The sequence below is a fragment of the Geotrypetes seraphini genome, chromosome 3, assembly GCF_902459505.1.
Source record: "Geotrypetes seraphini chromosome 3, aGeoSer1.1, whole genome shotgun sequence".
Classification (NCBI taxonomy): Eukaryota; Metazoa; Chordata; class Amphibia; order Gymnophiona; family Dermophiidae; genus Geotrypetes; species Geotrypetes seraphini.
Genome location: NC_047086.1, coordinates 258,077,897 through 258,093,762, shown reverse-complemented (window position 1 = coordinate 258,093,762; position 15,866 = coordinate 258,077,897). Strand labels below are relative to the sequence as shown.

The window sequence follows — 15,866 nt, the reverse complement described above, 5'->3', positions numbered from 1 at the left end:
CCCAATCAGAAAATACGTACTTCAATCTGATTAGCAGACAGAGACTGAATTGTTATCCTGAACCAATCAAGAGAAAATAGAGCAATGGAGCTTTAATAAAAGTAAAATTAATTAGTGGTAGCGTTCATCCTATTAGACTATAATGAATTCAAAGTATAAATCCAAAAGTGTTCTCTCCATTGAAAGTTCAATCACCTGTTACCTCCTTGAACATGCGACAGAATATAGTGACATGGAGAGGCATTTACAATATGACATCTAAGTCTGAATTTGGACATTTTGTGAAGTGTGTCCAAAAACTTGGTAGAGAAAATAGTCATTTTCGAAACCGCAAAACATCATTTTTTTAAATGTCCTTTCACCCTTAGTGCATCTATCTTTTTTGACCATTTTTGAAAAATAAAACAACCAAACAAAAAACACACAAAACAAGCTATTGGTGTATAGGAGGGACCAGCAGAACAGTGGGGCATCTTATGGGGTGCTGCAGTGAACTTCACATAAAGGGTCTCAGGTATACATTTCATCATCACCATGACCCTCTTGTATTGTATTCTGAGCCCTTCAAAACATACTAGACCCAACTGTACACCACAATAGCCCTTATGCCTACAGGTGTCACCTATATTTGGGTACAGTGGGGTTTTAGTGAGCTCATACTCTCCACCACAAGTGTAATAGTTAGAGTGGGAGATGGGTCTGGATCCCCTTCTCCAGAGACCTGCTTGTTGCTCTAATAGAATTAGCCATAACATCTGCAGCTGTCATACAGGCATGTATGTACTGTTTCATTCATAGCTTTAGGGGGTGGAAGGGGGGGGTCAATGACTATTGGGGGAAGGGGGGAATGTGGGGGTTCATGCTTCCATCCTTCCAGTGGTTATCTAGTCAGTTTGGGCACCCATTGGTACTTATTAATTTTTAAAACAGGTCTAGCCCCAAACGTCCGAATTGTGTCCTGGACATTTTCTAAAATGTTTGATTATGGCAGAAAAACATCCAAGTCATAAGCCTATCCTAGTCCCACCTATACCATACCTCTAACAAGCCTCCTTGAGATTTAGACAAACTGGAGATGAACAGCATAGAAATCAATCTAGAAAATAGGTTTCAAAAATAGCAATTTGGATGATTTGGTGAAAAATGTCCATCTGCCATTTTTGGACATTTTTCTCTTTTGAAAATGATCCCCATAGTAACATTATAAACGACAACAGATATAAACCTATGTGATCCATTTTGTTTGTCCATCAATCACATTCATTATCAAGGCAATGTTGAACCAACAATCCAGTATATTTTAAAATTTTACTTGCTAATTTCCACTATAAGATTCCTTCCCCTTCCCTCGAGATATGAATGCAGCACAAAACATGCATACTTGATCCATCCTTGCCATTTTTAGGTCTCAGACTATAAAAAAAGTCAGCCATGCACTGGCTCTACTTCCGAGGTGCCGCTGAAACCTACTTCAGCTTTGCTTCCCTCCTGCTGGAACTGCCATTTAGGCACCACTCCTGCGCATCTTAAACAAAATTATAGCTGCTGATCTATCAAGTTTTTGTTTTGATACCATCTTCTTTCTATTTGGAGATCCTATGGAGCCAATAATCAGCACTATTTAGAAAGTTGGGAATGGCTCCCGACTGTATAAATAACACATAGCTGGCTATCCATCAATATTCAATGGGGGATAGCCAGCTATCTCACACTAAATATCCAGCTTAGTGGAATGGCCAGTGACTGGCTATGTCCAGCAACATAGCTGGTCACCACCAATTAGCAGCTTTCTGGCTAAGTTCGGCAGCGAAAGACAAGTCATTGAGAATTAGCCAACTATGAGATAGTCAGCCAAAAATAGATTGGAAATTCAATGCATGTGGTCAGATACAACACAAGCATTAAATTTCTAGGGTCGCTGGTGATCTTCTGTGGTCCCAATATGAGCCTTTTTGTGTCTATCTTATGCATTTTTTAACTCCGTCACTGTTTTTGTCTCCACCACCTCCACCGGGAGAGCATTTGAGACATCTACTAGGCTCCCTTATCGACACAGCAAGACAACACCTCGGCATTGGAAAAAAAATGCTGCTCATACAGTTGGACCTGACGGCAGCATTTGACCTGGTAGACCATAACATCCTACTGCAAATCTTGGACTCAATAGACATCTCAGATAAAGTATACTCATGGTTTGAAGGTTTCTTAAAATCCACAACATACAAAGTAAAATCAGACAAAATAAAATCCAAACCTTGGTCCAACCCCTGCGGCATTCCACAAGGGTCCCCACTGTCCCCTACTCTCTTCAACCTATATACGGCCTCTCTTGGGTTTACCTGAACAAACAAGGCCTATCCTCTTATAGCTATGCTGATGACATCACCATCCTCATTCCTTTTGACCAACCAATGCTCTTAATGTCAGACACACTACACAGAACTCTAGCTACAGTTACGACTTGGATGGAAGACCACAAACTGAAACTCAACCCAGACAAAACTAAATTCATCCTCCTAGAAAATAACAAAATCCCAACCATAACCAACTTAGAAATCAACTCTATCAACTACCCTTTGCAAACCACCCTAAAACTTCTAGGTATGACTATTGACAGAGGCTGCACCATGCAACTACAAATTAACAAAACAATACAGAAATCTATTGCAGTTATGAGAAACCTTAGACAAGTCCGAAAATTCTTTGAAAAAACACAATTTCAGCTCCTAGTACAATCTCTAATCCTAAGTATCCTAGACTATTGCAACATCCTCTACCTCCCCTGCCCTGCAATAATGATTAAACAACTACAGACAATTCAGAATACAGCTCTGAGACTCGTCTATTCATTGAAAAAACATGATCACATTACTGAGGCATTCATCAATTCTCATTGGCTTCCAATCCAGGAAAGAATACAATTTAAATTCTACTGTATACTATTTAAAACTATAAATGGAGACAGCCCAACCTACCTAAACGACCGCCTCATCCAAACCACCACTACCAGGCATAGAAAAACACACACCCCATTCACTTACCCCCCAATCAAAGAAGTAAAACGGAAAAAACTATACAACGGACTACTGGCCACTCAGGCAGCGAAGATAGACAACCAAGTCTCCAACCTATTGACAACAACCCCAGACTACAAGATGTTCAGAAAGGAAATAAAAACTATACTCTTCAAGAAATCCCTTAATAAAGCTTAATACCTTGATAAAGCTTAACCCCCCTCTTACCATCCCCTCCCTAACCCCAGATCCTACTTTTCCCTCTCTTGGAAACCTTCTCTGATCTAACGTTGTAACCCTTCTTCCATAACTCTTTTTGTAATCCGCTTTGAACCGAAAGGTAATGGCGGAATAGAAATCTGTAATGTAATTTAACGTAATGTAATCTAACACCCTCTCTGTTGAAAAGTATTCCTGACATTACCCCTAAGTCTATTACCCCACAACTGCATATTTTGTCCTCTAGTTTTATTGCTTCTCTATCTCTGGAAAAAATTTGTTTGTAGATTAATACCATTCAAGCAGTTAAACATCTGTATCTAAGGCACCTTAGACAAGAGAGCTTTACGTCTGATTCGTTTGAGATTTTGTTTGTTTCATCCAATCTGATTTTTGATAATCTACGTATTTTTCGAAACACGGACCATGTTGGGTCTGGTACACATGAGAACAAGGACCAGTCTTTGAATACATTTATTTTATCTATGTTGTTTATCTGTGTTTTTATGACTTCCTGCACCTTGTACATTTTTATGCAGTTTTGTTTTGGTTGTTTGCTTTGCATCCTTATTGGAGTCTCCATTGGTTTCTTTTTCCCTTGTATTCCTATGTGTTTGCAGTTCTTAGGTGTTTTTTCTTGGATCATATTTCATTGCATGTTTGAGAAAGTAACAGGCAATTGAACTTTCAGTACAGGGAACAATTTTGGAGCTATACTTTTAATTCAGTACAGCTTAATGGGCTGAATGCTACCATTAATTGGTACTATTTCGCTGTCAAAGATTGGATCCTTATTACCTGTTTAACCATGAAATACAGCCTTTGTCAGGGGTCCATGCTACATAAGAGAAGCACATTTGTAAATTTTGTTTTGAACAAGTATGTTGTTTGTTCCTACTATTCAATGGACGTGTGGAGGTTTTTCTATGATTGATTAAACTAGCAGCGCAATAAGTTAGTGCTAGCTTATGGTCTGATGCTTTTTCCTCCACCTCTCTGGTTATGAGTTATTATTTGTGGAGCACTTGAAAATATTCAGCTAACAGGATTTCTGAGATCATCAGATCCTGTATACTTGTACAATTAAAAAATGCTTAGCATATTATTTCCAGCTCACACAATTGTACTGAGTCTAAAACACAGAATTAGGCAGGCAAGAATTATTTTCTTTATTTATTGTCTGTGTAGGCCAGAAGAACAAGTGCATAGTTTCTACTCTCTGTACATACCCAAAAGTTTTCTGGATAATCCCTGAGATTTTTCAAGCCTTGAACTACTGTATTACGATCCTCTTCCCATTTCCGTTTGCAAAAGACAATTTCCAGAAAATACCACATCCAACCAATAAGAGGTACATAAGACAGCTCCTTCTTTGCCAAAACCTTTGAGCTCTGCAACAAGAAAAAAAAGAAAACAAAAAAATGCATTAGTCAATTTAAAGATACCAGATTTCAATAGAGTTATCTATCTTGATCAACGCACTTCCCCCTCCCCATTCGCAGTTTTGACACTCGCGATTTCACATATTTGCGATTTTTGGGGAGGAGGGGGAAACCCCCCCCCATAGTTTAGCACGTTTCCGCCTCTCTCCAGCCTTCATCCTGGCATCCCGGCTTTACCTGGTGGTCTAGCAGGCTTTCGGGGCAGGAGCGAACTTCCAACGCTCCTGCCCCATGTAGATCATCAATAGGAAATGGCTGCCGTGAGCTCCCGTCGTAGTCTCAAGAGACTATGGGAACTCACGGCAGTCATTTCCTATTGGCGATCTGCATGGGGCAGGAGTGTAGGAAGATCGCTCCTGCCCCAAAAGCCTGCTAGACCACCAGGTAAGGCCGGGATGCCAGGAGGGAGGCAGGGATGGGTCAGAGCCGGACGAGAAGATATTCGTGGTTTTTCTCAATTCGCGGTCCAGCTCTGTCCCTATCCCCCACGAATACCGAGGGAGAAGTGTACCTTACTATCCAGCAATGGGATAAATCCACTAAAACCTCCAGCAGAAATATTTATATAGAGTACACTGAATAAAAATATTCTACTGACCCACTAAGTCTATAAATTTGTACACTTAAATTTCTGACTAGCAAATAAATTTTAGGTGTGCAAATTACAGAATAAGGTTAAGTTGTGTACATAAGTTAATTCAATAATTGGCTGTTAGTTGACTATACTTGGCACCAATTAGTATTCACACACATAACTGCCCATAGTTACTATTCCATAAGTTGTTCACTCAAATTCCAGAATGCATACATTCAAGGGAGGCAAGGACTTAGGAGGGGCATAAGCAGGTCAGGCATATGTCAGCCAGTAATTTTGGTTTTGGAATACAATTAGGTATGGGTATTTATGCTAGCCATTGAGCTGGTGTAAGTGCTCATGCCTAAGGTTAGGTGCATAAATGCAGACTATAACACTGCATGCACGACTGCTATTATAGAATTTGAACTTAGTATGAATCATCCCAGTGCTGACTTTAAGCGACCTTTTGAGAATTTACCCTATGTTATAACAAATGGGGAAAGTAGTCAGAGCATGGCTTATGAAACTTTTTCCAATCCTCTGCATGTGTTTTATCGTGCAATGGTGCGACCGCATCTGGAGTACTGTGTCCAATATTGGTCGCCGTACCTCAAAAAGGACATGGCGGTACTTGAGGGAGTCCAGAGAAGAGCAACTAAACTGATAAGAGGTATGGAAAACCTCTCATATACTGACAGACTGAAAAAGCTGGGGCTGTTCTCCCTGGAAAAGCGGAGACTTAGAGGAGACATGATAGAAACCTTCAAGATCCTGAAGGGTATAGAAAAGGTAGACAGGGACAGATTTTTCAGATTACGGGGAACCACAAGTACAAGGGGGCACTCGGAAAAATTAAAAGGAGACAGGTTTAAAACAAATGCCAGAAAGTTCTTTTTCACCCAGAGGGTGGTGGACACATGGAACGCGCTTCCGGAGGCTGTGATAGGCCGGAGCACGTTACAAGGCTTCAAAGAAGGTTTGGATAGGTTCCTACAGGATAAAGGAATTGAAGGGTACAGATAAGAGTAGCGGTAGGTTATAGGGATAGTCTGGGACCATTGCTCAGGCAATGGGCCTGATGGGCCGCCGCGGGAGCGGACCGCTGGGCGAGATGGACCTCTGGTCTGCCTCAGCGGAGGCAACTTCTTATGTTCTTATGTGCATGTATGTGTGTGGGGGGGGGGTGTATGTATTTCTGTTTTCTAGATTTATCTGTTGTGTGCATATGTACCTATTTGTACAAACAGTATGCACCTGTGTCTGTGTGGTATAGTAGTAATATTTGCAGTAGTAGTTAGTGCATGCACACTTTTCTATGTGCTTGTGTGTGTTATATCTGTGTTGGTTCTGTGCGCATCTGACTGGGAGACAAGATGAGCAGGAAGGACTGTTTGAAAAGTATAATTTCATAATTGGTATGCTACCAATATAATCAGATAATGGACCTGCTCTTCAGTTTAGTGGGGTGGTTTCACTTCTCTTCCATCTCCCACCATAAGCAGAAATTTCATTTTTACAGCACCAGGCGCACCATCTCTATTTCTCTGACTTGAGTAGCCTTTTAAGGCCAGATTCCGGACGTTTACAGTGTTCCCCTGCAAATTTGCGGTTTCACTCATTCACGGTATTTTCCGACCGCCTCTTCCTGTACTAAAGTCAGGCTACACCAATCAGTAGCTGCGTGTCAAAGCAGCTCCTGATTGGTGTAGCTCGACTTTAGTACAGGAAGAGGCGGTCGAAGCATACCACGAGTGATTTCCTTCACTCGCCGGCGCTCCAGCTGCCTTCTCCAGCTGCCCTCTCCTACCTTCCCAGGCAAAAAAAACGTATTTGTAGTTTTTCGATATTCGCGGGGGTTCCTGGAACAGAACCCCCGCGAATATTGGGGGAGTACTGTACCGAAGATTTCAGTCAATGCAGATCTTAGGGAATGTCAATTTCGAGTCTTGCATAGGGCATATTTTACGAGAGAAAGGTTACATAAATTGGGCTATAGTGATTCTTCCATTTGCCAGAAATGCAATTTAGGGACCCACTCTTTTATTCATGCTTTTTGGATGTGTCCAAAAATTAAGATATTTTGGAGAAAGATTATTGAGTATGTTGCCAGCATTTTGCATCAGACCATTCCATTATCAGCAGTAGGGCTATTATTAGATAAATATGAGGCTTTCTGTCTCTCTCAATGAGGCAGTGAAATGGAAAGTGGGTTTGCTAGGGAGAAAATAATTATTATCAGTGTGGGTGGGTGATTCCCTCCCATCATTTTGGGCATGGCGAAATCGTCTACATGTGCTTTTATTGTTACAACATAAATTAGCTCGCACTACCTCTAAGAGGCGAAGTGTTTCTCTCCATTTGGCTTTCCTATATTCAGTCTTTGAGTCCTAGGGCTCACAGTGATATCTTAAATGTTCTTAGATTTGCTCTAATTGGTGGTCAATTAGGGAAGTTCTTGGGAACCCACGAGAGATGCTGAGTTCTCCATTTTTTTTCTTTTCTCTTCTTTTTTCTCTCCTCTCTCTCTTTCTCTCATCCATTTTGTTGTTAGTCATTGTTTTCACTAGTACCTTATTTGTTGCTCTTTGGGTGGGAGTGGGGGGTTACATTACATTCATCCATGGATGCTTTTTAATATATGGATTTTCTATTTTGGTTGAAGTATACTATTAGATACACTATATATGGCTGAGTGATTAAGTCTAGTGCCCACCAGATAGCTTTTCTAAGACTCATAAGAACCCAGGGGCTTGGAATACATTCTTTTTTCTCTTTCAAATGGTTTAGAGCAGTGTTCTTCAACCACCGGTCCATGGACCAGTGCCGGTCCACAGGGTCAGCACGTGCATCAGGTCCAAAACAGTGTTCTTCAACCGCCGGTCCACGGTGCGATCGATGCGGCGTTATCTTCGAGCCAGCTCCCTCTTCCTAACTGATTCAGTGCACAAAGCCACGGGCAGTGGCTCCTAAGGGCATCCTGCGCCTGAACCGAAGCCTTCTCTCTGACGTCGCAACATCAGAGGGAAGGCTTCCAGATGAGGCAAGGGACGTGCAAGGTGCAATTAGTACTATTATGGGGGCGGAGTCTGGGGTGGAGATTGGGTAGAGATGGGCGGGTTCTGGCCCACGACGTAGCCCCGTGTTCTTCAACCTCCAGTCCACGGACCGATGCCGGTCCACAGAATAATTTTATTATTTCTGCTGGTCCATAGGTGTAAAAAGGTTGAACAACACTGGTTTAGAGGGATGGGCAGGGGTTAGGAAGATGCAGCTAACCCACTTGTATAGGCTTCAACGGTGGCTACCCAGTTTGCCATGATCGTGCTGAGGATTTTTTGTTTTGTTCTGTTGGTGTATCTGGGCTATACATGGTTCTTTCTGAGTTTACGGTTTGCCATGGTCTTTCCCATTTTGCTTGTAAGTTACGGGATGGTTTCCTTTGGGGTGGGTGGAATAGTAAGCCTTTTTGTTTTGTTTTATAGGGGGGGAGATTTTGTGTATCACTGGGGGGGTCTTAGACAAAATGGATGACGAAAGTTAACATAAGAACATAAGAAGTTGCCTCCACTGGGTCAGACCAGAGGTCCATCGCGCCCAGCGGTCCGCTCCCGCGGTGGCCCATCAGGTCTATGACCTGTGAAGTGGTTCCTGACCATTTCTATAACCTACCTCTACTTCTATCTGTATTGCATTGCTTACTGTTTTTGTTCTGTTTTCTCTGCAGTCATCAATAAAAATAGTTAAAAATAAAAAATAAGGCCAGATTCTATATAGGATGCCCAGTCTCAGCAGCCGCCTAAGTGGCTTTTGAAAATCAGGGAAAAAGTGAAGTTTTCAGTAAAATGTGGGGGGGTTACAACCTCCCAAACCCCCCACAACGCGGCGCGATCTCTATTAAGTAAAGTGGGGGGTTCCCCCCACGCCCCCCCCCCCCCGTCAGAGCCCTAAAAACAGTAATTTTCTGCGGCACGCGCCTCCATGCTGCGCTCAATTGTCTGCGCGCGCCTTTGTCCCAGCGCGCTTTTGCCCTGACACCATTGTAAATAAGCTCAAGGTTAACTCTCAAAAGACAGCAGTGTTGCTTTTTTCCTCAAAAAATCTACCAGAAAACACTTTATATTTCACTATGAAAGGAGTCCCCCTACAATTCTCATCTAAAACCAAAATTCTGGGTGTAACAACAGATAACACCCTAAGCTTTCATTCACATATCTCTAAGTTGGTTTCTTCATCTTTCTATGCTTTCCGGCAAATTCGATCCATCCCTTCATTTCTTCAATAAAGTTCACTCTGTATTCTAATACACTCCCTTGTTTTGAACAAACTTGATTATTGTTAACTCTGTTCTCATGGAACTCCCAAAATACCAATTACAATGTCTACAATTAGTCCATAACAGTGCAGTAAGATTACTTCATCACTGTTCTAAGTTTAATCACATCACACCACTTCTAAAATCAGAAAACATCCTTCTGGTGTCATATCGCATCCTTTTCAAATATAATATCCTTTCTCACCAGATTCTATCGAGTGGTCTTCCCTCATTTTTACATAGTCTTCTGGTTCCATACTCGCCACAAAGAACCCTGCACTCTTCACAGCAGTTATTAGTCGTTCCTTCATTCTGGCAACTTTTCCTTGATTTCCATAGGAATTCTTCATTTTCTGTCATGGCTCCTACTCTGTGGAATTTTTTGCCTTATCTCCATTCAAAAAAATCATTTCTAATAATAGTCTTATGACTGAACTGATTGTGGTTAAAAAAATAAAAAGATATGCTACTCTTTCAGGGCCAAACAAGCTAACATAGCAGCTGGATTGAAGTGCTGTCAGTTCAACTTCTATGTTAGCTTGTTTGGCCCTGAAGAAGTAGCATATCCACCTACGAAATGATCGTTGGCTGGCTGCACATAGCTAGGTTGCATATGGACTATTTTCACATATAAGGGATTTTTTCCTAAGGGGTCCTTTTATCAAGCTGCGGTAGGGGTTTAACGCACGTAATATCCCGCGTTAAACCGACTGCTGCACTAGCTAATGCCTGCATTTAAGCAGGCATTAGTTTTTTAGCCGGCCGCGGGGGTTAGCGTGTGATGAAATGTCCGACACGCTAACCCCACTAGCGCGGCTTGATAAAAGGACCCCTAAGTATTCAAATTTTTCTTAAAATAAGAACATACCATTTTGTTTGCAGTGAAAGTTTTTATGCCCATGATGTGTGGTTGGTAGAGTGATTTTTCCTCACCAGTTTGACTGAGGCTTTTCTTTCGCTAGCAAATTGTGTGGGTGCTTTGGTGTTTGTTTATACTTAATGGGGAGTTTGTAAGTTTTTCTGTGATTAAAAAACCCCTTACACAGCTTGATAAACTAAACTAAACTAAACTTTAAGTTTATATACCGCATCCTCTCCATAAAGATAGAGCTCAGCACAGTTTACAGGTACTTTAATAAATGAGGGAATAACATAATAAGAATTAGTGTTTATAAAGGGAGTGGTGAGCTTTACATTTTTGAGAAAAGCCAGGTTTTCAGATGCTTTTGGAATTATTGGAAGGAGCCCAAATTCCGTAGCAGGGCAGAAAGGTTATTCCAGAGCTCAGTGATTTTGAAGAAAAGAGATTTCCCTAATTTTCCTGCATAGATGACGCCTTTTAACGAGGGGAAAGATAGTTTAAGTTTTTGGGTGGATCTGGTAATGTCAGGTTTTGAAGAATTCCAAGATAGTGGAATTAGGGGAGGAAGAATGCCATATAGGATCTTGAATGTTAGGCAGGTACATTTAAAGTGAACCCTAGAAATCACTGGAAGCCAGTGAAGTTTTGACAGAAGTGGGGAAACATGATCGACTTTACTTTTTGCGAAGATCAACCTAGCCGTAGTGTTCTGGATCCACTGAAGTTTTTGAAGACTTTTCTTGGTTAGACTTAGATAGATGGAGTTACAATAGTCCAGTCTAGCCAAAAATGTCTAAACATGTATCATCTGTCTGTATTTGGCTATCTGACAATGATGCAGATCTTTTAAAGATTTCTTCCAGTGTCATCTGTCTAATTAACAAAGGTTTCTGTTTCAGCAGTCTCTGCCATAATCTCATGCTCACTGATAAATGCACATTGTTCCATGCCAGTAATTAATTTTTACTATATCATCTATAGGGATTTTTTCTCTAGTGATCACAAGGTCTCCATCATCACATTTTAACAATCTCACCATCACTGAAGGAATGCACAACAGGTGCATCTTTGTCAATATTCAGCACTTCATTAATATCAGCTGCCTCTAACTTATTAAAATTTTCAGATGATAGACTTCTGGCATAAGCAACGAGATTTGATATCATCACTGTTTCATCACTGACTTGGAAACCTTCAAAGTTTTCCTCTTCAGGTTCATTTTCACCAAACATTGTTAATGGTCAAAGATTACGCCGAGCATTTTTTTTTTTTTTTTTTTAATTTATAAATTTAAATGATTACAATATCAGATGATACAAAAGAAAAAGAGGCCTTCCAAAGACATTAACATTACTTAATCATTTCAAACAAAATTCCTTTCTAAGCCCACATTAATGGGGAGATATGATACAATTTCAAAAAAACAATTTTATAAAAAAGAAAAAGGAAATAATTCACGATTCACCCTCGCGAATCCCAAACTATTCCTTACTCTTATAAGGATTATTAATTTCCCTCCTCTAATTTCTCAGTAGTGAAACTTTACCTCTTAAGTACTAACTCTTTTCTGTTCTCAAACAATTAGGAATGGGATCCCAAAAAACATATTCAATGGCTTGTAATTTGACAACCAAGTCAATATTATAGCCAAAATATACACTTTCTTTAGGCTATGAAAACACCTTGTTCAAATTTTCCCCCGACCCTCAGTGGCACCACTCAGGACTCAAACTTCTCATGGTCCTAAGCTTTATGTGTCAGTTCGTCATCGGGTCTATTACTTTTTAGTAGAGCTTAACCTTATTTATATTATTATTTGATAAATTCTTATAAAGGTGAATAGAATACTTAGCTTAAAATATGGCTAAGTCTTCTTGGTTAGAAATGTCAGCACTATTAAGGGATGTCAAAGCCGACATGTTTCGCCTAGCTTGCTTTTTCAAGGCTCAATCCCCTTAGCCATCTATCTTAGTCAATACTGTTACACCGGAGATAGATGGCTAAGGGGATTGAGCCTTGAAAAAGCAAGCTAGGCGAAACATGTCGGCTTTGACATCCCTTAATAGTGCTGACATTTCTAACCAAGAAGACTTAGCCATATTTTAAGCTAAGTATTCTATTCACCTTTATAAGAATTTATCAAATAATAATATAAATAAGGTTAAGCTCTACTAAAAAGTAATAGACCCGATGACGAACTGACACATAAAGCTTAGGACCATGAGAAGTTTGAGTCCTGAGTGGTGCCACTGAGGGTCGGGGGAAAATTTGAACAAGGTGTTTTCATAGCCTTAAGAAAATGTATATTTTGGCTATAATATTGACTTGAATGTATTGGCACCTTGATAAATATCTAAAATTAGTGCATTGATTTGATTTATTGTAATTTGACAAGACATTTACATGGAAATTTTAGGTAAAACGATGCCTCTAGAGCTAAAACTCTAACTTTTAATTTCAAAAACTCTTTCCTTCTTGATTGAGTAGCTCTAGAGACATCTGGAAAAATTCTAACCAGATCACCACAAAATTTTGTTAACCTATTTTTAAAGTATAGTTTCATTATTAACATTTTGTCTATCTCACTCATGCATGTTATCACCAGAGTGGACCGACTCTGGATCACATCCTGACAATCTTCCAAAAACTCTGTCAAATTAATTTCAGTTAGTACCAAATGGTCCACCTCCTGGGAGGATTCTATTTTTTTTTTGAGGAACATAGTAATAATTATTAATAGGAAAATTCTCTGCATTGGGCAATCCCAGTATTTCTTTAAAGAATTACCTTAATAAAATTTCAGATGATAGTAGGTGAGTTACTGGGAAATTGACAAAGCGGAGATTTCTCGCTCTATACATATTTTCCATTAATTCCATTTTAGAATGTATCACCGTAGAATCCTTAACAGCAGATACTGAGACAGTTTGAAGTGTAGTACATTAAGCTTCCAACACATTTAATCGTTTATCCAAACAACCCAGATTGGAATCCACATTTTCAAGCTTATGAGAAACAGACTGTGAAAAATCCACAGTTTGTTTCACAGTTGACCTGAGAAACCCTTCTACTCTAGAAATACCTAACCACAGATCCTTCAAGGTAATATCTTGTGTTTCCTCCGTTAGTGGTTGATCCTCCACTACACCTGAAAAATCAAGTGCCTTAGGTATTTCAGTAAAAACTAACTTATTCATCTGAGTGGAGGATACCACAAATTCGGTGGAAATAGTAGGATTTATATTCCTACTATCACTCGATACTGAATGAAGGGGAGGAGTCCGTTCGAGGGGACTCATTGAACCACCCGAAATAGAAGAGTTCATGTTAAGTGGTACAGCTGAAGGATTATCAGTTAATAATGTCAAATGCCTGTCCATAGGGCCAGATACAGCCGGTGTTGAACTGTTAGGTTTAATTTTTCTTTTCCCCATGTTCAAGCTATCAGAAGTTATAGAAAAAGTAATGCTACCTTAAATTCCAGCTCCACAGCTTCTCGTGGCTCCAAGGGGCTCCCAAGGGGCAAGACGTGCCCCTTAGGGCACGCCCTTTTGGCCACACCCTGCGGCCGCAACTGCAGCAGCGGCGTCAATTTAAAGTGTTGGAGATGGACCCAGTGACATCAAGGGTCCGTCTCTTACTATGTCTGCCCGATGAGCAGCAAGGAAAGTGGCAGCCACTGCTGCAGAAAGCATGGAGACTGCAGGAAAGTCACCTCCGGTATCCCTCAAAGGTATCAGGCTCCCAACTTTACGGTGGCTGCAGCGTTAATTTAAAGTGTTGGAGATGGACCCAGTAACGTCAGGGGTCCGTCTCTTACTGTGCCTGCCCGATGAGCAGCAAGGAAAGTGTCAGCCACTGCTGCAGGAAGCACGGGGGCTGCAGGAAAGTCACCTCTGGTATCCCTCAAAGGTATCAGGCTCCCTACGCTGAGCATTTTTTAATGCTGATCTAGTTACATCTCTCCAGGCATTGGCAAGTATATAAGACTGAACTCCTTGAGAAAGTCCTGAATTCTTATTCTGTTAATTACATCAAGCACGCTATTTAGAAAACAGTCTTTATACTTGGTCTTCATGGAATGTAAAATGTAGTAAGGATGTCACACTGGGTGGGAGGTAAATGGCAGAAACATTATTTTTCACAAGAAGTTCTTGAGGTGGATGTGCTCAGTAGTTGTCTAGAACCAGTAAAACTTCACAGTTCTCTTCCAGTTCAGCCTCTCTACAATGAGTTCTTGCTGTTGGCACAAAGTGCTTATGGAACCAAACACTAATGTTTCTCTAGTTACCCATGCTTTCTGGTTAGCATTATAGTGCATGGATGAATGACTTACACCCTTCAAACATTGGGGACATTGGCTTTTTCCAATCACTGCCAACTTTAATTTGTGTATGCCCACAGCATTGCTACATTCAAGAACAGTTACCCTGTCCTTTGTGTCCTTAAAACCAGATGATGTTGTCAATGTTTTTCTAGGAAGTTTTATTTAAAATTTGATATACCGCTTATAAAGTTGTCTAAGCGGTATACAAAATCATAAAGAGATAAAATCATTTTGGAGACATAAATTAGACAAGAACAATCATAAATGATGTATTGAAACAGGAGGAATGGGGGAGAAATACAATTTGCAATAGGAGAGAAGAACAATTAAGGTCAATACAATAGGTAGGGACTATGATCTTCCTTCTTTTAGAAATTTAAAGAATTACTTATCATATAAGCATCCTTAAATAGGAAAGTTTTTAGATTTATTTTGAATTTTTCAATAGGTTTTTCTTCCCAAAGGTGTGGAGGAACATAGTAGAGAGTTGTTTCATCAGCACTGTAAATTTGTTTAGGACCAAGGTCTCCATCAGATATCCTCTTAGCAAATTCATCAATGTAATTTTCAGCTGTCTCGTAATCAGTAAAAATCTTTTCACCACAGATTTTGAGATATTTTAACACCATGGCACTTCTTAAATTTCTGCAGCTAACCTTCTAAATATTCACAGTCACCATCAATGTTCAGTTCTTGATGGTATTTTTTTGCTTGCTTTATTACCATCAAACCAAACAATACCCATACCTTCTTTGATAAACCCACTCAATCAGCATACAATCTAAATCTTCATTTTATGCCTAAGCAATGTTTTTCTGGTTTTCATTAAATTCTGATCATCACTCTCACAGTAAAACTTAAACAATTGATCTTTTTCTGTTTCTTTAAGTCATATATGGCTGTTGTTCCCACTCCATATTCTTCAGTCAGCTATCATAAAGACACACCTTCATATAGCTTCTTCAATACCTCAACTTTCAGTCCTATTGACAGAGATAAATGATTCCTTTTCTGTTTCTCACTGCCACCCTGAGTGGAATCTGTAGCTCTTAGCCACTTTGAAGACTTCCAACCTAAATATTGCAGAGATCAGGAGAAAAAAATGCACCTGTG

At 40.1% G+C, this 15,866-nt stretch overlaps 1 protein-coding gene across 3 annotated transcripts in view; it reads right to left on the bottom strand.

The window, feature by feature from the left end:
- Positions 1-15,866, bottom strand: part of AGPAT4 (1-acylglycerol-3-phosphate O-acyltransferase 4) — a 245,138-nt gene that overhangs the window by 121,807 nt on the left and 107,465 nt on the right. For all 3 annotated transcript variants that reach the window (XM_033939936.1, XM_033939938.1, XM_033939937.1), the window contains one exon: positions 4,463-4,624. In XM_033939936.1, the coding sequence (XP_033795827.1) occupies positions 4,463-4,624 (162 nt within the window). The remainder of the gene's footprint in view (positions 1-4,462; positions 4,625-15,866) is intronic.